This window comes from Thermobia domestica, chromosome 12, assembly GCF_964235325.1.
Source record: "Thermobia domestica chromosome 12, izTheDome1.hap1.1, whole genome shotgun sequence".
Taxonomy (NCBI): Eukaryota; Metazoa; Arthropoda; class Insecta; order Zygentoma; family Lepismatidae; genus Thermobia; species Thermobia domestica.
In genome coordinates, this window is record NC_137465.1 from 204,239,798 (window position 1) to 204,254,302 (window position 14,505).

General features: G+C 36.6%; 1 protein-coding gene across 3 annotated transcripts in view; it reads left to right on the forward strand.

Annotated features, from left to right (window-relative positions):
- The window catches only part of LOC145666953 (equilibrative nucleoside transporter 1-like), a 114,156-nt gene extending 103,774 nt beyond the window's left edge, over positions 1 to 10,382 (forward strand). For 2 of the 3 annotated variants that reach the window (XM_081734576.1, XM_081734575.1), the window contains 2 exons: positions 914 to 1,117; positions 9,957 to 10,382. In XM_081734576.1, the coding sequence (XP_081590702.1) occupies positions 914 to 1,028 (115 nt within the window). In that variant the 3' untranslated portion in view covers positions 1,029 to 1,117; positions 9,957 to 10,382. Of the gene's footprint in view, positions 1 to 913; positions 1,118 to 9,956 lie in introns of those variants that run through there. The other variant, XM_081734577.1, reaches the window with a different exon arrangement.
- Positions 10,383 to 14,505: the final 4,123 nt, after the last annotated feature.

A 14,505-nucleotide genomic window follows, 5' to 3' on the forward strand; every position in this document is an offset into this window, starting at 1 on the left:
CAAGTGATATATCGAATTCATGTACAATTTTCTCGGAAATTCACTGTTGTAGTGAGATTTGCCGTATCTTGTACCATATGCAAGATATTGCATGTTAAATGTCAAGTACCTCACGAATATCGAACCAAATAGAACTTGACCTGTTATACGAAGGGTAGTGAGAAAGTTCCCGGAAATTTGTTATAGTTCTTTGTTACCACAATAAAAGTACACATTTATTTAATCGCCTTCAAAGTAGGCACCTTCGGAACACACACAGTTGCTTTCACCGCTCCTGTGATTGCTGAAAACACCGGCGAAAATCCTCTTTTGGTATCTTCCGAAGTTCAGCTGCTACGTTAGTTTTGACCTCTTCTGCGGTGGCAAAATGGGTACTTGTGAGGCCCATTTTTAGCTTTAGGGAGATCTAAATGTCTGATGGTGCTACACTTTTTTAAGACTATCAGACTCTCTGAAGCAGATTCTCCCCCCCCCCCCCCCCAAATTTGCACATAAACTTCATGTTTACGCGTTGCTGTGAAATTGTGCCAACTGATCACTACACAACACATTCCTCCGTTCAGCTATACTTCTTGTACGCTGCCTGTATATGACTTGTTCACACTTGTCAAATTAATAACTAAGCAATCTAAGGACTGTACTGCACAACGTTCATTGTGATGCAACAAAAATGCCAAAATTACATCAACATTCCAAAATCTTTTTGACAGCCCCCTCATATAAGCGTGTTTGTGCATACTTTTGTCTCCTACGTTAAGAACAAAGTTCTAAGTCACATAAAACCATAATATAATAGCAATTAAAAGTCGGTCTTGGACAGAATAAAATTGAAGGGCATTTTTTTCACAAGTATACGTATTTAACTTATATACAGTAAGACATTGTATTAACTGAAATGTCTTGTTTTTTTCAGCCGAGTGGAACGTGAGCATGTTGTAACGGCAGGTATGTTTGGTGCAGCATCGTTAGTGACAGGAATTTGTTCTGGAGTTCTCCTATCTTTACTCATGCCCGAAGCGGTCAAATAGACTCCAGTGATAAACTAGAAAATTCGCCTGAAGACACTTCTTAAGATATCATGGCGGTGACTGTGTGGATCAATCTGTAAAAGGACATCGTAAGTTCTTTTCTTTCTTCTTTCTTTTCACGATCTCGTTTATCGCTATGGCTTTTAATAGAAAATTCCCACATTACGTTCTTCTACTTACACACAACCTTCATTGATATGTCTGACTCTTTCCCAGGTAATAATAATATTAATAATAAAAGTAAGGTGCACCACAGTTGTGAACTTAGAATTTTACTGTAGTTCCCTTCAAAGTAGACCTCTTCCGATTATACACACTTGTTTTAATTGTACTCACGTAGTTAGCAGCAGTTTCTGAAGTCTTCACGTGCTAACTCTAAAATATGACTCATTGTATGTGCTTGTACTTCTTCTCTGCTTTGACAATTGGTACGGTACCTTTGTGTAGCATCATTAAATCTACAAGTCGCATGGAGCCACATCTGACTGGGAAGGTTGACGAACATGTATGTTTTGTATGTGTGTTTGGCCAAAAAAATTTTGATGACATGATCACCATGAGCAGAAGCGTGATTGTGACAGATCTGCCAATCCTCCGCTCATCATACATCCAATTTCCCGCTACGAACTGGGAGGCAGTGGCTCAGTGGTAGAGCGTTCACCTTTGATGCGTGGAACAGAGATGGAGTGGGTCAGTGGGTCAAGTTTTCTGGGTGGGTCAGTGGGTCGTGGGTCAACAGCATGTGACCCACCACCCACCATGACCCACTGCGACCCACCGACTCAGTATGATCTACCTACCCTCTCTGCTCACTGCATTGTAGACAGTATCTTCTGAGGACTGGTAAATTTATCTCCGTTTTACTTTCAACACCTTCATTTCCCTTTCTTTTCCACTTGTTTCTGTCTACTTACCTGAGGTGAGTATATCTAACCAAGTGAAAAAAGAACTTCAGGCACTTTTGGATATTGATATTTTTAATAGTAATAATAGTAATAGGACTTAAACAACTACTTGGCTTTCGAGAACTGTTAGTTTTTAGAGCTAACTACTGGAAAAAATACATTTTTGAATTACTGTAATATATAAATTATTATATAAAAAAATTGAATGTAACTATGTGTGCCTGATCATCACGGTGAAATTGCAAAGTCAAATGAAATTACTTTTGGTATATAGTTAGGCCTTAATCCAAATTGGGTTCTTATATTGCTTTTATTATAATGCATAATATCCTAAGGAGGTAGTGAGGATCCGAATTTTTGCGAAAGAAAAATGAGTATCTCGCAAGCCGTTAAACTTACAGAGATGAAATTCAGTGTATTAACTCTTTATTGAAAATAAACAGCGTGTGCCCTAGCATTTTTTAAAATTCTCCTTTATGTGGGGGGGGGGGCACTTTCTATATATGGAAAATTGGTAGTGAGTAGACTTCGGATTTTTGCATATTTGCATGTTTTATTCCTGATGTGATATTGATATGCTCTTTAAACAGAAATTCGTTTCAGCTGTTTTGGAGTAAAATAGCTGAGTTTTATAGTGCATATATTTGCATATTTTGGAGGTTAGTGCATGTTTATATCGTTCCTGCATATAAATGCATATTTAAAGGAACGACCAAATCGATAATTTTTAATAACCAACAACTTTCCTCAAAAAATGGAATTTCAAGTTTCTAATATAAATAGACTCAAGTTCTTGAAGTTGTTCATTGTTGTCGGTTTAGAATATCTTCCAATGTCTGTGCAAGAAAAATACGAAAAGGGCGGGTGATTCATCCCCCACAGAATTTATTCTTGATGGTACAAAAATGTTCAAAAATTCGTCACAATTCTGAGTTAATAAAAATTCAAATTTCAACATGTCGCCGTACAGATGATCGAAGTAGCCGAAATTTTGAAATGGTCCTCCCTCGTTTATTTGAATGGTACAAATTTTTCTCTTCGGTGTACAAAAATTGGACAAAATTCTGAGCAAGTTAAAATTCGAATGAAGATGTAGCACTACAGGTGATCGAAGTGGCCAACATTTTGAAATAACCCTCCTTTGTTGATTTGAATGGCAAAATTTCTTTTGATGGTACATATGTGTATGGAAATTAGACAAAATTCCAATTCGAATCCAAAATTCTGAGCTAATTAAAATTCGAATTCGAAGATGTCACATTACAGGTAATCGAGTGGCTAATTTTTGAAATGATTCTCCCTCATTTATTTTAATGGTACAAAATGTTTTGTTGCTAGTACTTTAATGCACAGAAATTGAACACAATTTTAAACTTGTTAAAATTCGAATTTACAGTAGTGGTGGGCACAAAACCGGTTTTTCGGTTTTTAGAAAAACCGAAACCGGTTTTTGAAAATTTTCAAAAAAACGGTTTCGATTTTTCACCGAAACCGGTTTCAGTTTTCTTCAAAACCGGTCCGGTTTTTTACCTGGTCCGGTTTCGGTTTTCTTCAAAACCGATTCCGTTTTTTTTTTCAAAATTTGTTCTATTTCTGACCAGAATGGTGTTTCGTTGTTCTCCGGAAACCGAATCCATTTCCACAGAAATAGTTTTATGTGTTTTCGAAAAGTTTTCACCGAAACCAGTTTCGGTGAAAACCGAACCGGTTTTGGAGAAAACCGAAACCGGCTTCGTTGAAAATGTGGGTTTTTCGGGATTCGGTTTTTATAGAAACCGGTTTTCGGTTTTTATAAAAGCTGGTTTTGCCCATCAATAATTTAGAGACGTCGCACTGCAGGTGATCGATCTGGCCAAATTTTGAAATAGCCCTCCCTCGTTTACTTGAATAGCATAAAAGCCTTTGCTGGTTGGACAAAGATGGACAAAATTCTGAGCTAGTTAAAATTAGAATTTGAAGATGTTGCACAACAGGTGATCGAAGTGGCCAAAATTTTGAAATGGCTCTCCCTCGTTTATTTGAACGGTACAAAAGTTTTTCTTGGGTGGACAAAAATGGACAAAATTGGACAAAATGCTGAGCCAGTTAAAATTTGAATTTGAAGATGTCGCACTACAGGTGATCGAAGTGGCCAAATTTTGAAATGGCACTTCCTAGTTTATTTGAATGGTACAAAATGTTTTCTTGGGTGGACAAAAATGGATAAAAAATTGACAAAATGCTGAGCTAGTTAAAATTCGGATTTGAAGACGTCGCACTACCGATGATTGAGGTGGCAAATTTTGAAATGGTCCTCTCTCATTTATTTGAATGGTACAGAGCTGTTTGGGTGGACAAAAATTGGACAAAATTCAGACCTACTGTAGTTAAAATTCAAATTTGAAGATCTCGTACTACAGATGATCGAAGAAACAAAGCTCACTTGGAGCGAGTTGGGATCAAACCAGAGACCCCATGCACCAGAGGTGAACACTCTACCACTGAGCCACGATGGCTCCTTTTGTTAATTTGAATGGTACATATTTTTTTCTTGGATGGACAAAATGTGGACAAACATGTCATACTACAACTAAATGGACCCGAAAAATCTTCTAGAAGTTATCTTCTGAAACAATGGATTGAAGTTGAGAGACATTAACAATTCAAGAAGAAAATATATTTTACAAAGTGTATGCTAAACAAGTAATATTTTCAAAGTAAGTAAGCTTGTTTAAAGAAAAGGACATTTCTATTTCTCACAACAGCAAAACTCAAACTTCAGAAGCGCTTAATTTTTTTTGGCCTTCTTATATTCTCATAGCAGTTTCAAGTCTGGTAAGGATTTTATACAACTATGAAACAACCCAGATTTGGCTTTTTTCATACTCGGCAGAGTTCATTCCAAAGAAACCGTTCAGGAATGTATTTCGGGAAGAAATGAACAACCCTTTTGAAAATGAGCTCTACAATTAATTAAAATATTTTCTTTATAAAATCTAAAACTTGTTACAGCAGTTACTTTCTGAGATAAGTTCTCAAGTTTTCTTTTAAGGAGTTTAGGAGACTATTGAAATAAAAGCTTGTGTTGCTTTGATACACCTCGGTTTCTCGAAACGTATCAATAACTTTAGCTTCTTCACATTCATGTTCCATGCCTCGCTCAAATCACTTTATTCCATTTAAAGTATCAATATTATACATTGGAAATTATTGCTGTTTGAAACGGACAATGTTACGCTAGAAGAAAATATTAGATACAATATTGCATTTACACATAATTGGCTACAAAAAGTAATTTTAAGTGATTTATTTTCCTTTAAACAATAACGAGGTTTTCGAATAAGGGCTTTTAATGCAGTAAAAAGGAAATATTTCACGGTCCCATGAGTTTAAAGGTAAAAAAATAATGGCTATATTATCTTGATTAGACGGAACCTGTGTTGCTAACAACCGATGTTAAAATATACTTTTTAACGTAAATTTTCAATTTCTCTAATGCAGAGTTTAGAAAAAATTTAGACATTTCTGTGAGAAGTTAGGTATATGAAGTACGTTGTCTGTAAAGATCTTTGTTTAATTGTTACCCTACACATTTAACCTTTAGTCCACCGCCAAGTAAGCCCCTAGATACCGTGCGAGTTTTTGAACGAAATGCAATTTAAATAGTAAATTCGAAATACCAATAACTCGTTCTCTAGATAGTATAGATACATGGAACAAGGAGCATAATATACACAATAGATCAAAAGGGAGACTAAAGTACAGGGAGGAGCGCTGAAAAGAGCATGTAATCTACTTTTTTTGTCTTGACTTTTGAAGCCGTATGTAGTTTTTTCTTTCTTTTTTTTTGTTGTTGTTGTTCACTGTAAGTTTTATGTGTATTAATTCGTAGCATAAATAAATACTGTAATTGAATACGGTAGGGCTATGTACAAGATTTTATTTTCTCACTACGGCCATTACATGTATGTATCTTATTTATTTTTCTCATAGATTTTTTATTTTTCTCATAGATCTATCTTCCTTAACTTAAAAACCTTTAACGGAAATTTTTGCGAGTCCTGTTCAATTTCACTAGGCAGGTTTTATTATGTGCTTATACCAGGAATGTTTATTTGCTTCTCTGAGTATATTTATTCTTTATTCACAGATACTTGGCGTATTCTTTTTTATTTGTAAATTTATATATATGTATATACACATTAACTGGATGTATTTTGATTTTCACATACTGGCTGTGAGCTGTTTGAACTCAAAGAAACCAAATGCATTCAAGAAGCCTTGGACGCTTGCGGAGCTAAAAACATTAAAACCGACCTTGCATTTATCAATTTCAGTTCAATTTCAAAGATCATAACGAGATTAGAAGAGCGATGATTAGGACCTTGTAGTGCATTTAAACTGTTTGATTCAATAACGAAACAGACGCCACCAAGACCAATCGGACAAGCATTTCCTCGAAACGCATAGTCAATAATCCTGGCATAAAATTCGTATCTAGTCTAATTAAAGTGTTCCTGGGAACAACGACGAACGAATTTCAAATTTATCGGCAAGTAGCATTGCTTGTTTGAAATACTGTCTCTTAACAACCCGTGACACGGAAGGAATATTTTCAATGTACAATAATGTTTTGACTGACAAATGCAGGTTTTTGCCAGAAAACAGCGAAAATTACACAGTTGTGTATTGTAGCATGAATACACCATAGTTATATACCAAGTATATGTAGTTCAAGTAATACAACCTTTTTCTCTAAAGTAATAAAATTCCTCATTTAACTTTAGCTTCTGCTTGGTGCATATTATAATTTTATTGCATATTTGCATATTTTCAGTGCATATTTTCGTGATTTTTAGCGCATATGTGCATGCATATTTTGTCGTTTTTTAGTGCATATCGATCCTAAGTCTAGTAGTGAGTTGGTTTGTAAAAATGATCGAAAACGGTCGATGTTATTTAAGAAAAAAAATTAGAAACAAAAAATACAGTGTTTGGCTTCATATATCCATTGCTTTCTACTATAATAATTGCTGAAGCTTAGGCCTATGTTTATTATTTGGGGCGCTTACAGCACAGGGCAATCAACCCATAAAGTTGTGAGAAAAATAGGCATAAAATTTGTACTGTAAGCTTAATTACACGGAAATTTGAAGTTTGGATTGCACGCATAATTGAATGGAAAATTTTACACTTTTTCTCCCTTTACGTTGGTCTACTTACTTTGATTTGGAACTTTGAAATTTCATCCTTTTTTCCACTGAAAAGTATTGATAATTCAGCAAGGAAATAATTATACTATGATAATTTAATTGAAATTCATCGTAATTTGGCACTTGGGAAACAGCAGTGTGGTAATTGAAGTTGAAGAAGGAGGGAAATTCCCATTCACCTCTGAACACTTTCCAGGAACCTCGTTCCCTTTCGCTTTCTAGATGGGGGAGGGAACTTGGTAATGGTATCAAACCTTCATGTGTAATTACAAAAATTAAATTTATAAACAAATAAGAAATCATCAGTTTATCAGACTTTAACTGATAATTTATTCACAAGATTCCCTATCAAGGGCGTGGTAGATGAAGTTTCTGTTCTACATGGGTCGACATTACCAACTGACATGGTCGATATGGAAAAGATGTTGTATGGTGATAGAGGGACGATACTTCTTGCTGAGTATTTCAAAACTGACCGAGAAAAGTCATTATCAGACTTAAGTCTAACAAGTAGATTGTCGATGAGAAGTTGCAGAAATCGGGTAGAAGTATTATCAATTTCCACGACAGAGTGCAAACGGGGATTTCCCCTTATGAATTTACAGATGACTGATATTAGAAATAGATTAAGTGCTCAAACATTGTCTAACTTGTTGCTCATCAATGTTAATGGCCCACCGCTAGACAAGCTCAAAGTAGACGAGCTAGTTATTTCTTGGCTGAAGGATGGACATCAGTCCACTGCGGATGATTTACCGCCAAAAAGTTACCAACAGGAAATAAATCCGATTTCAGATTTGTTTTAAGGTGGAAAATTACGTGTTACAGAAAATGTATACTTGTATTACTAATGGCTTATTTGTGTTATTCAACTTTATACCTAATTTTTAGTAAGTCTCTTCTTTGCTTTAGGTAAACTACTTTGAATAAATATTCATAATAATTGCAATTATGCATATTTGTAACTTAAATTTAACATGGTGTTTTAGTGATTACACAAATTACAATTAAGAGCATACTTTATGGAGATGATCTCACAGAGGGTAACCGAGCACCTTTATACCCTATGAACAACTGATTTTTCAAGTCTTTTGTGAGAAAAATACTATGAACTGAGAAACCATAACCTTTTCCATATTGTACAGGGGTATTTTCCTGCGAATAGAAGTTTCTTGTGGAATGCGTTCAGAAATTAACACTTGAAAGAATACTCTCTTAATACAAGTATATTTTAGGCATACACTAATTTCACCCCACCTCGAACTGTTTCAATTTCCTCACTGACAAACACTTTACAATTTTATACCGTAAAGGTCAGATCCACTGTTATTGTAACAGAGTGGTGCTTGAGCGATTGACTAGAAATTCAAACTCGATTAGTGACAATTTCACAGACTTGTTTTATTACAAGTGTAAACTCTTTAGTCAGTTTAGAAGAGGCCGTGGATCGTGTTCAGAGTTGATGATGATGGATTTTGGTGAGTCAGAGTAGGTCAAAGTGGATGAGAGTGGTTCATGGTGAGTGGTGGGTCAGAGTGGGTCACCGTGGGTGGTGGGTCAGAGCGGGTCACCGTGGGTGGTGGGTCAGTGGGTCGTGGGTCACGGTGGGTGGTGAATCAGCGGGTCGTGGGTCAAGTTTTCATTGACCCACACCAACTCTGGCGTGGAATCCCTGGTTCAATCCCAGATTACGCTAAATGGACTTTGTGGTGGGCAAATACCATGTGCGTGGGATTTCTCGGGGTTCAACTTTCTTCATTCCACCATTCCATTCTTCTCATAGTCTTTGTTTCCTTTAGCCTATATGGCATAATCGTAGACGTAAAACTGAAAGATTTCATCCGCTAGGGACTGCATCGGAAACACAACGAAGAACATGGAGCTGGTACTGTTGATTGATCGTTGGACCCTTACGAGTATACTACTAGTGGAAGACATTTGTTTTTTAGTTTAACATACCACGTTTATGCACCGAGGCTAAGGAAGACGGGGTGAAGGTAATGAACGCGATGGTAGCATAAGAAAAGTTGAAGGGAACTTGAGAATCCCGAGAAAACCCGCGCATAATGTGCTTACTAACCAGACAACTTGCCACAAGCTGGGATTGAACCAGAAACTTCATACATCTAAGGTAAGCGCTCTGCCACTGAGCCACAGCAGCTTGAACCACATTTGTTGTTCAGTGTTACAAACTATGGACGCTACAGGATTACAAATATCAGAATTTTGGAGGCCTTTACGCACAACTAAAGTACCTTCATGATATGGTATAGTTCAAATAAATAGAAATGAAGTTACAAGATGGTACGCTCAATGGTAGAGCGTTCACTTCTGGTGTATAAGGTTCCCGCTTCGATACTAATTACATAAGATAGGCTATTTGGTGGACAAACACCGTATGCGTGGGTTTTCTCGGCGTTCTCCCGTTTCCTGTCAGTTCCTACGTTACAGCATTTCTTTCATTACATCATCTCCGTCTCCCTTAGCCTAGGCGCGTAATTGTGGAACGTTAAAAGAGAAAAAGTATGTAATAATCTGATGTAATGACATTTGAGAAAATACATCCTTAAGATAAGCTGGGAATGCTGTAAATCATTACAGAGTATGTCAAACAATTTTATCCTTTTAATATTTGCATCCTACAAAATTTCAAAGTTTTATATCAATTACCGGTAGTTTCAGAGCTATAAGGGTATTTAAAAGATAAATGGTTCACCCTGTTAATAATATAATATTTATTCTCTTATTTCAGGAATAGAAAATGTAATTGGATTTGAAATTTGTCCGCTAAATGCTTGTAGACTAATTTGTTTATTATTATGATTTTTCAGGCTTAATAATAGCACCAGCTGACTCCTGTCCATACCAATGATTGCATACGCAGCGTTCAACCCTGCCTACTAATAGGAAAACTTGTGCAGATGGACTAGAGTTGTACGGGATTGAAATTCGACAGTAGTTTGATGAAGTTAATTAAATCAGATATATATTTGAATCCATTGAAAATGCAGAAAATAATGCCTGCCCACGTCCGCAGAAGCGAACATTCTGAAAGTATCGGACGGAAAATTAAGAGTGGTACGCCTGGAACCTATTTGTTTTTCGACGTTCCATAATTTATTAACAACTGTTAAGAGAACAGGGTGATTGACTCTAAAATACTTCTTAAAAATAATGGAAGTATTTGAGACCAATTCCATAAATATTTGACATGCAAAAATACAAATTGGAGATATAACTGGAAAGAAGATATGTAATAAAAGTAGTAAATATATCAAAATTTTAAAGAATATTTTGTTTTGATTAAATTTGGCGATTTTAATTTTAGGTCTTGAACAGTCGTAACCACAAGAAAGTTGGCGCCATATTATCTATAAATTAAAATGCAAGGTTTATATGTTTGTCTCCAAAGAAATTTTTATATGTTTGTCTCCAATCCTTTCGACAATGAGATCTCGAAAACCACAAGTGCTAGGAATTTACTGTTTTCGTTGGTCGATTCCAAATTTTATGTAGATTTTCCAGTTCTAGTCGAATATTTAAAAAACGTGGTCTTTATTTCTTTATTACATTTTTTAGGAATACACTGGAAGTGTTGAAACTTTCTTACTTACACGGAAACAAACTTAATTACACGGAAATTTTAAGTTTGGATTGTACGCATAATTATATGGAAAATTTTACATTTTTTTTTTCTTTTACGTTGCTCTACTTACCTTGATTTGGAAGTTTCAAATCTCATCCTTTTTTCCACTGAAAAGTATCGATAATTCAACAAGAAAATAGTTATACTATGATAATTTAATTGAAATTCATCGTCATTTGGCACATGGCAAACAGCAATATGCTAATTGAAGGGGAAGGAGAGAAATTCCCATTCACTTCTGAACACTTTCCAGGAACCTCGTTCCCTTTCGCTTTTTAGACGGGGGAGGAACTTGGTAATGGCATCAAACCTTCATGTATAATTACAAAAAATTAAATTTATAAACAAATAAGAAATCATCAGTTTATCAGGCTTTAATTGATAATTTATTCACAATATTTCCTATCGAAGGCGTGGTAGATGAAGATTCTGTTGTACATGAGTCGACATTGCCAACTGACATGGTCGATATGGAAAAGATGTTGTATGGTGATAGAGAGATGATACTTCTTGCTGAGTATTTCAAAACTGACCAAGAAAAATCGTTATCAGACTTAAGTCTAACAAGCAGATTGTCGATGAGGAGTTGCAGAAATCGGGTAGAAGTATTATCAATTTCCACGACAGAGTGCGAACGGGGATTAGAAATAGACTAAGTGCTCAAACATTGTCTAACTTGTTGTTCATCATTGTTAATGGCCCGCCACTATATAAGCTCAAAGTAGACGAGCTAGTTATTCTTGGCTGAAGATGGACTTCATTCCGCTGCGGATGATTTACCACGAAAAAGTTACCAACAGGAAAATAAACCCGATTTCAGATATGTTTTAAGGTGGAAAATTACGAGTTATGGAAAATGTATACTTGTATTACTAATGGCTTATTTGTGTTATTCAACTTTGTATCTAATTTTTAGTAAGTCTCTTCTTTGCTTTAGGTAAACTTCTTTGAATAATAATTGCAATTATGCATATTTGTAACTTAAATTTAACATAGTGTTTTAGTGATTACACAAATTACAATTATGAGCATACTTTATGGAGATGTCCTCCTCTCTCACATAGGGTACCCTGAGCACCTTTATACACTATGAAAAACTGATTTTTCAAGTCTTTGTAAGAAAAATACTGTGAACTGAGAAACCATAACCTTTTCCTATTTCCTGCGAAGAGAAGTTTATTTTGGAATGCGTTCAGAAATTATCACTTGCAAGAATACTCTCTCAGTATAAGAATATTTTAGGCACACAAACTAATTTCTCCCCACTTCGAACTGTTTCAATTTCCTCACTGACAAACACTTTACCATTTTATATCGTAAAGGTCAGATCCACCGTTATTGCAACAGAGTGGTGCTTGAGCGATTGACTAGAAATTCAAACTCCGATTAGTGACAATTTCACAGTCTTGTTTTATTACAAGTGTAAACTCTTTAGTGAGTACAGAGGAGGCTGTGGATCAGAAAGATCACAGTGGATGAGAGTGGTTCATGGTGGTGGTAGGTCACGGGTGGTGGTGGTCAGAGTGGATCACGGTGGGTGATGGGTCAGAGTGGGTCATGGTGGGTGGTGAGTCACGGGGGGTGGGTCAGTGGGTCGTGGGTCACGAGGGTGGTGGGTCAGTGGGTCCACGCCAACTCTGCACTGATGAACTCGTTCAGAAAATTGATGGAAAAGTTCGTGAAAAATCGACGTTTCACAATCTCGGAGCTTTTTGATGAATTTCCACAAATATCCAGGACTGTGTTATACGTATGAAGTAATGATACAGCCTGGAAGATGCAGTCACAGGCTAGCTCAACACAGACGGGAGATTTTTATGCTAATGGATTTTCAGAGATATGATAAGTGCTTGACTGCTTATGGATACTAACTATGCTTATGGAAACTATGTTGAAAAATAGAGCAAAGAAGTAGTTTTCAGATGTATCTAACAAATTCTACTTAATTGTTTTGATGTCTCTTTTTTAATCAATCGGAGGTTACTTCCGAACGGCCCTCGTACTTAGTTTTATCAGCATTTAGCACAACGTTTTTTCCACCTGCATTTCCCTTGTGGGAGCTTAAATATGTTAAACTTCTGTTTCCTCGAACAGAAATAAATAACAATCTACAATAGCACCGGTTATACAAAATGTAAAAATTCTTGGTTCATTCCATTCTTGTATTTCTTTCTTTCAGAAACGTATAATATCTATATTAAAACCGTTGAGAATGCTCCAAGAGCATTGCCAGAACGAACTTAAAAAGAATGGAGAGATGGAGCGGGAAGGATAACTGTCTTGTTCCTGATGTAAAAGTAAATCTTTTTATTTGCACTTTCTCTATTTCTCGCAAAAAATTAGCAAAATATCATCTCTCTATGACTTAGAGTTCTCGAGATATGGCTGCTTAAATATCTAGAAATTCGAACTTGTTTGGCCAATATCTAGGGAACGTGGCCAGTTGGTCATAGTAGAACAGTTAATCAGTGGCCACCGGTTGCTATTTGGTACCAAGATGTTCACCATCCTCTTAGGTATTGATCAACACCAATATTATCTCTGTGTGACTTACGGTTGCCTGATTTGGCTCCTTAAATCTCCCGAAATTGGAATGATCTTTTGACCAATATCACGGAAACCGTAAGTCATAGAGAGATGATATTGGTGTTAATCAATCCCTAATAGAATGTTAAACATTTTCGTATAGATATTAATCGATTGCCACTATCGAAATGGCCACTGGGCAAGACAGGAAGACGTGGACCACCGATGGGAAACTAGTGACATCTCGCTAAACATTTGGCGGTCCCGTAGCGACCGATCCGCGGTGGGCCCCATTTCCGTTTTGAAAATTATTTGCGGCCGGCCCACTAGCGCAGAGACGCGACGGAACGCCGATGAACGACAAATTACTCCCCCAGAATACATTAAAGTGTCTATATGCGTGATTAGTTTACATTAAGATGATTCTAAAAAACACTTTAAAAAGTAAAAAAAAAAAGAAAAAGAAAAAAGGTACGCCGGGGTGGGCGGAACCACCAACCTTATGATTACTAGGCGCTTGTTCTTCCGACTTCGCCACGGAGGCGATGGAAAAATCGTCGCTTGTAGAGGGATAGCGTTTGAAGTCGTTTTAAATTTGGCTAATCAGAGTACTGCTTTAAAAGTGTATGTTCGACGATAACCGTTTGGGAACAGATAAAATGCATTTGCCATGTAATTTTATAACAAAATGACACGCGTCTATTTACTTTCTTCCATAGTTCTTTCATGTTCACTTTCTAATGATCGGCGACAGTTGCCATCTAAATTCATACAATTATACGCACTCATCTCATGATGTTTTCGCTTCATGATGTAGAGGCAGAGGTTACTCTTTGACCCCTGAAGCTCATTTTTAGAGCAATTCGTCAGGAAAAAATAATATATAATAATAACCACATGCACATGACTCGCGATAATTCGTGTTGGTCCGTTCGCGATTCTCCGCGACGAATCAAAGGAACGCAAATCAAAACGAAGTCCTCGCTGCTACGCGTTGGTAACTTCAACACCCCGACTCTAGATATCTGTTTCGACTAGACTAAGCCCTACCGCCAGTGGCACACTAGCGGTAATCCTTCGACGCGTCGCTATATCGACAATCGGCATTTACCGGCAAGTGTGCCACTAGGTGTTGGCGACGTTTACGGCATGGAGTAATTTCATCAAATGGAAAGAATTTTTGTCCGCTAAACTGTACTATACCTCAC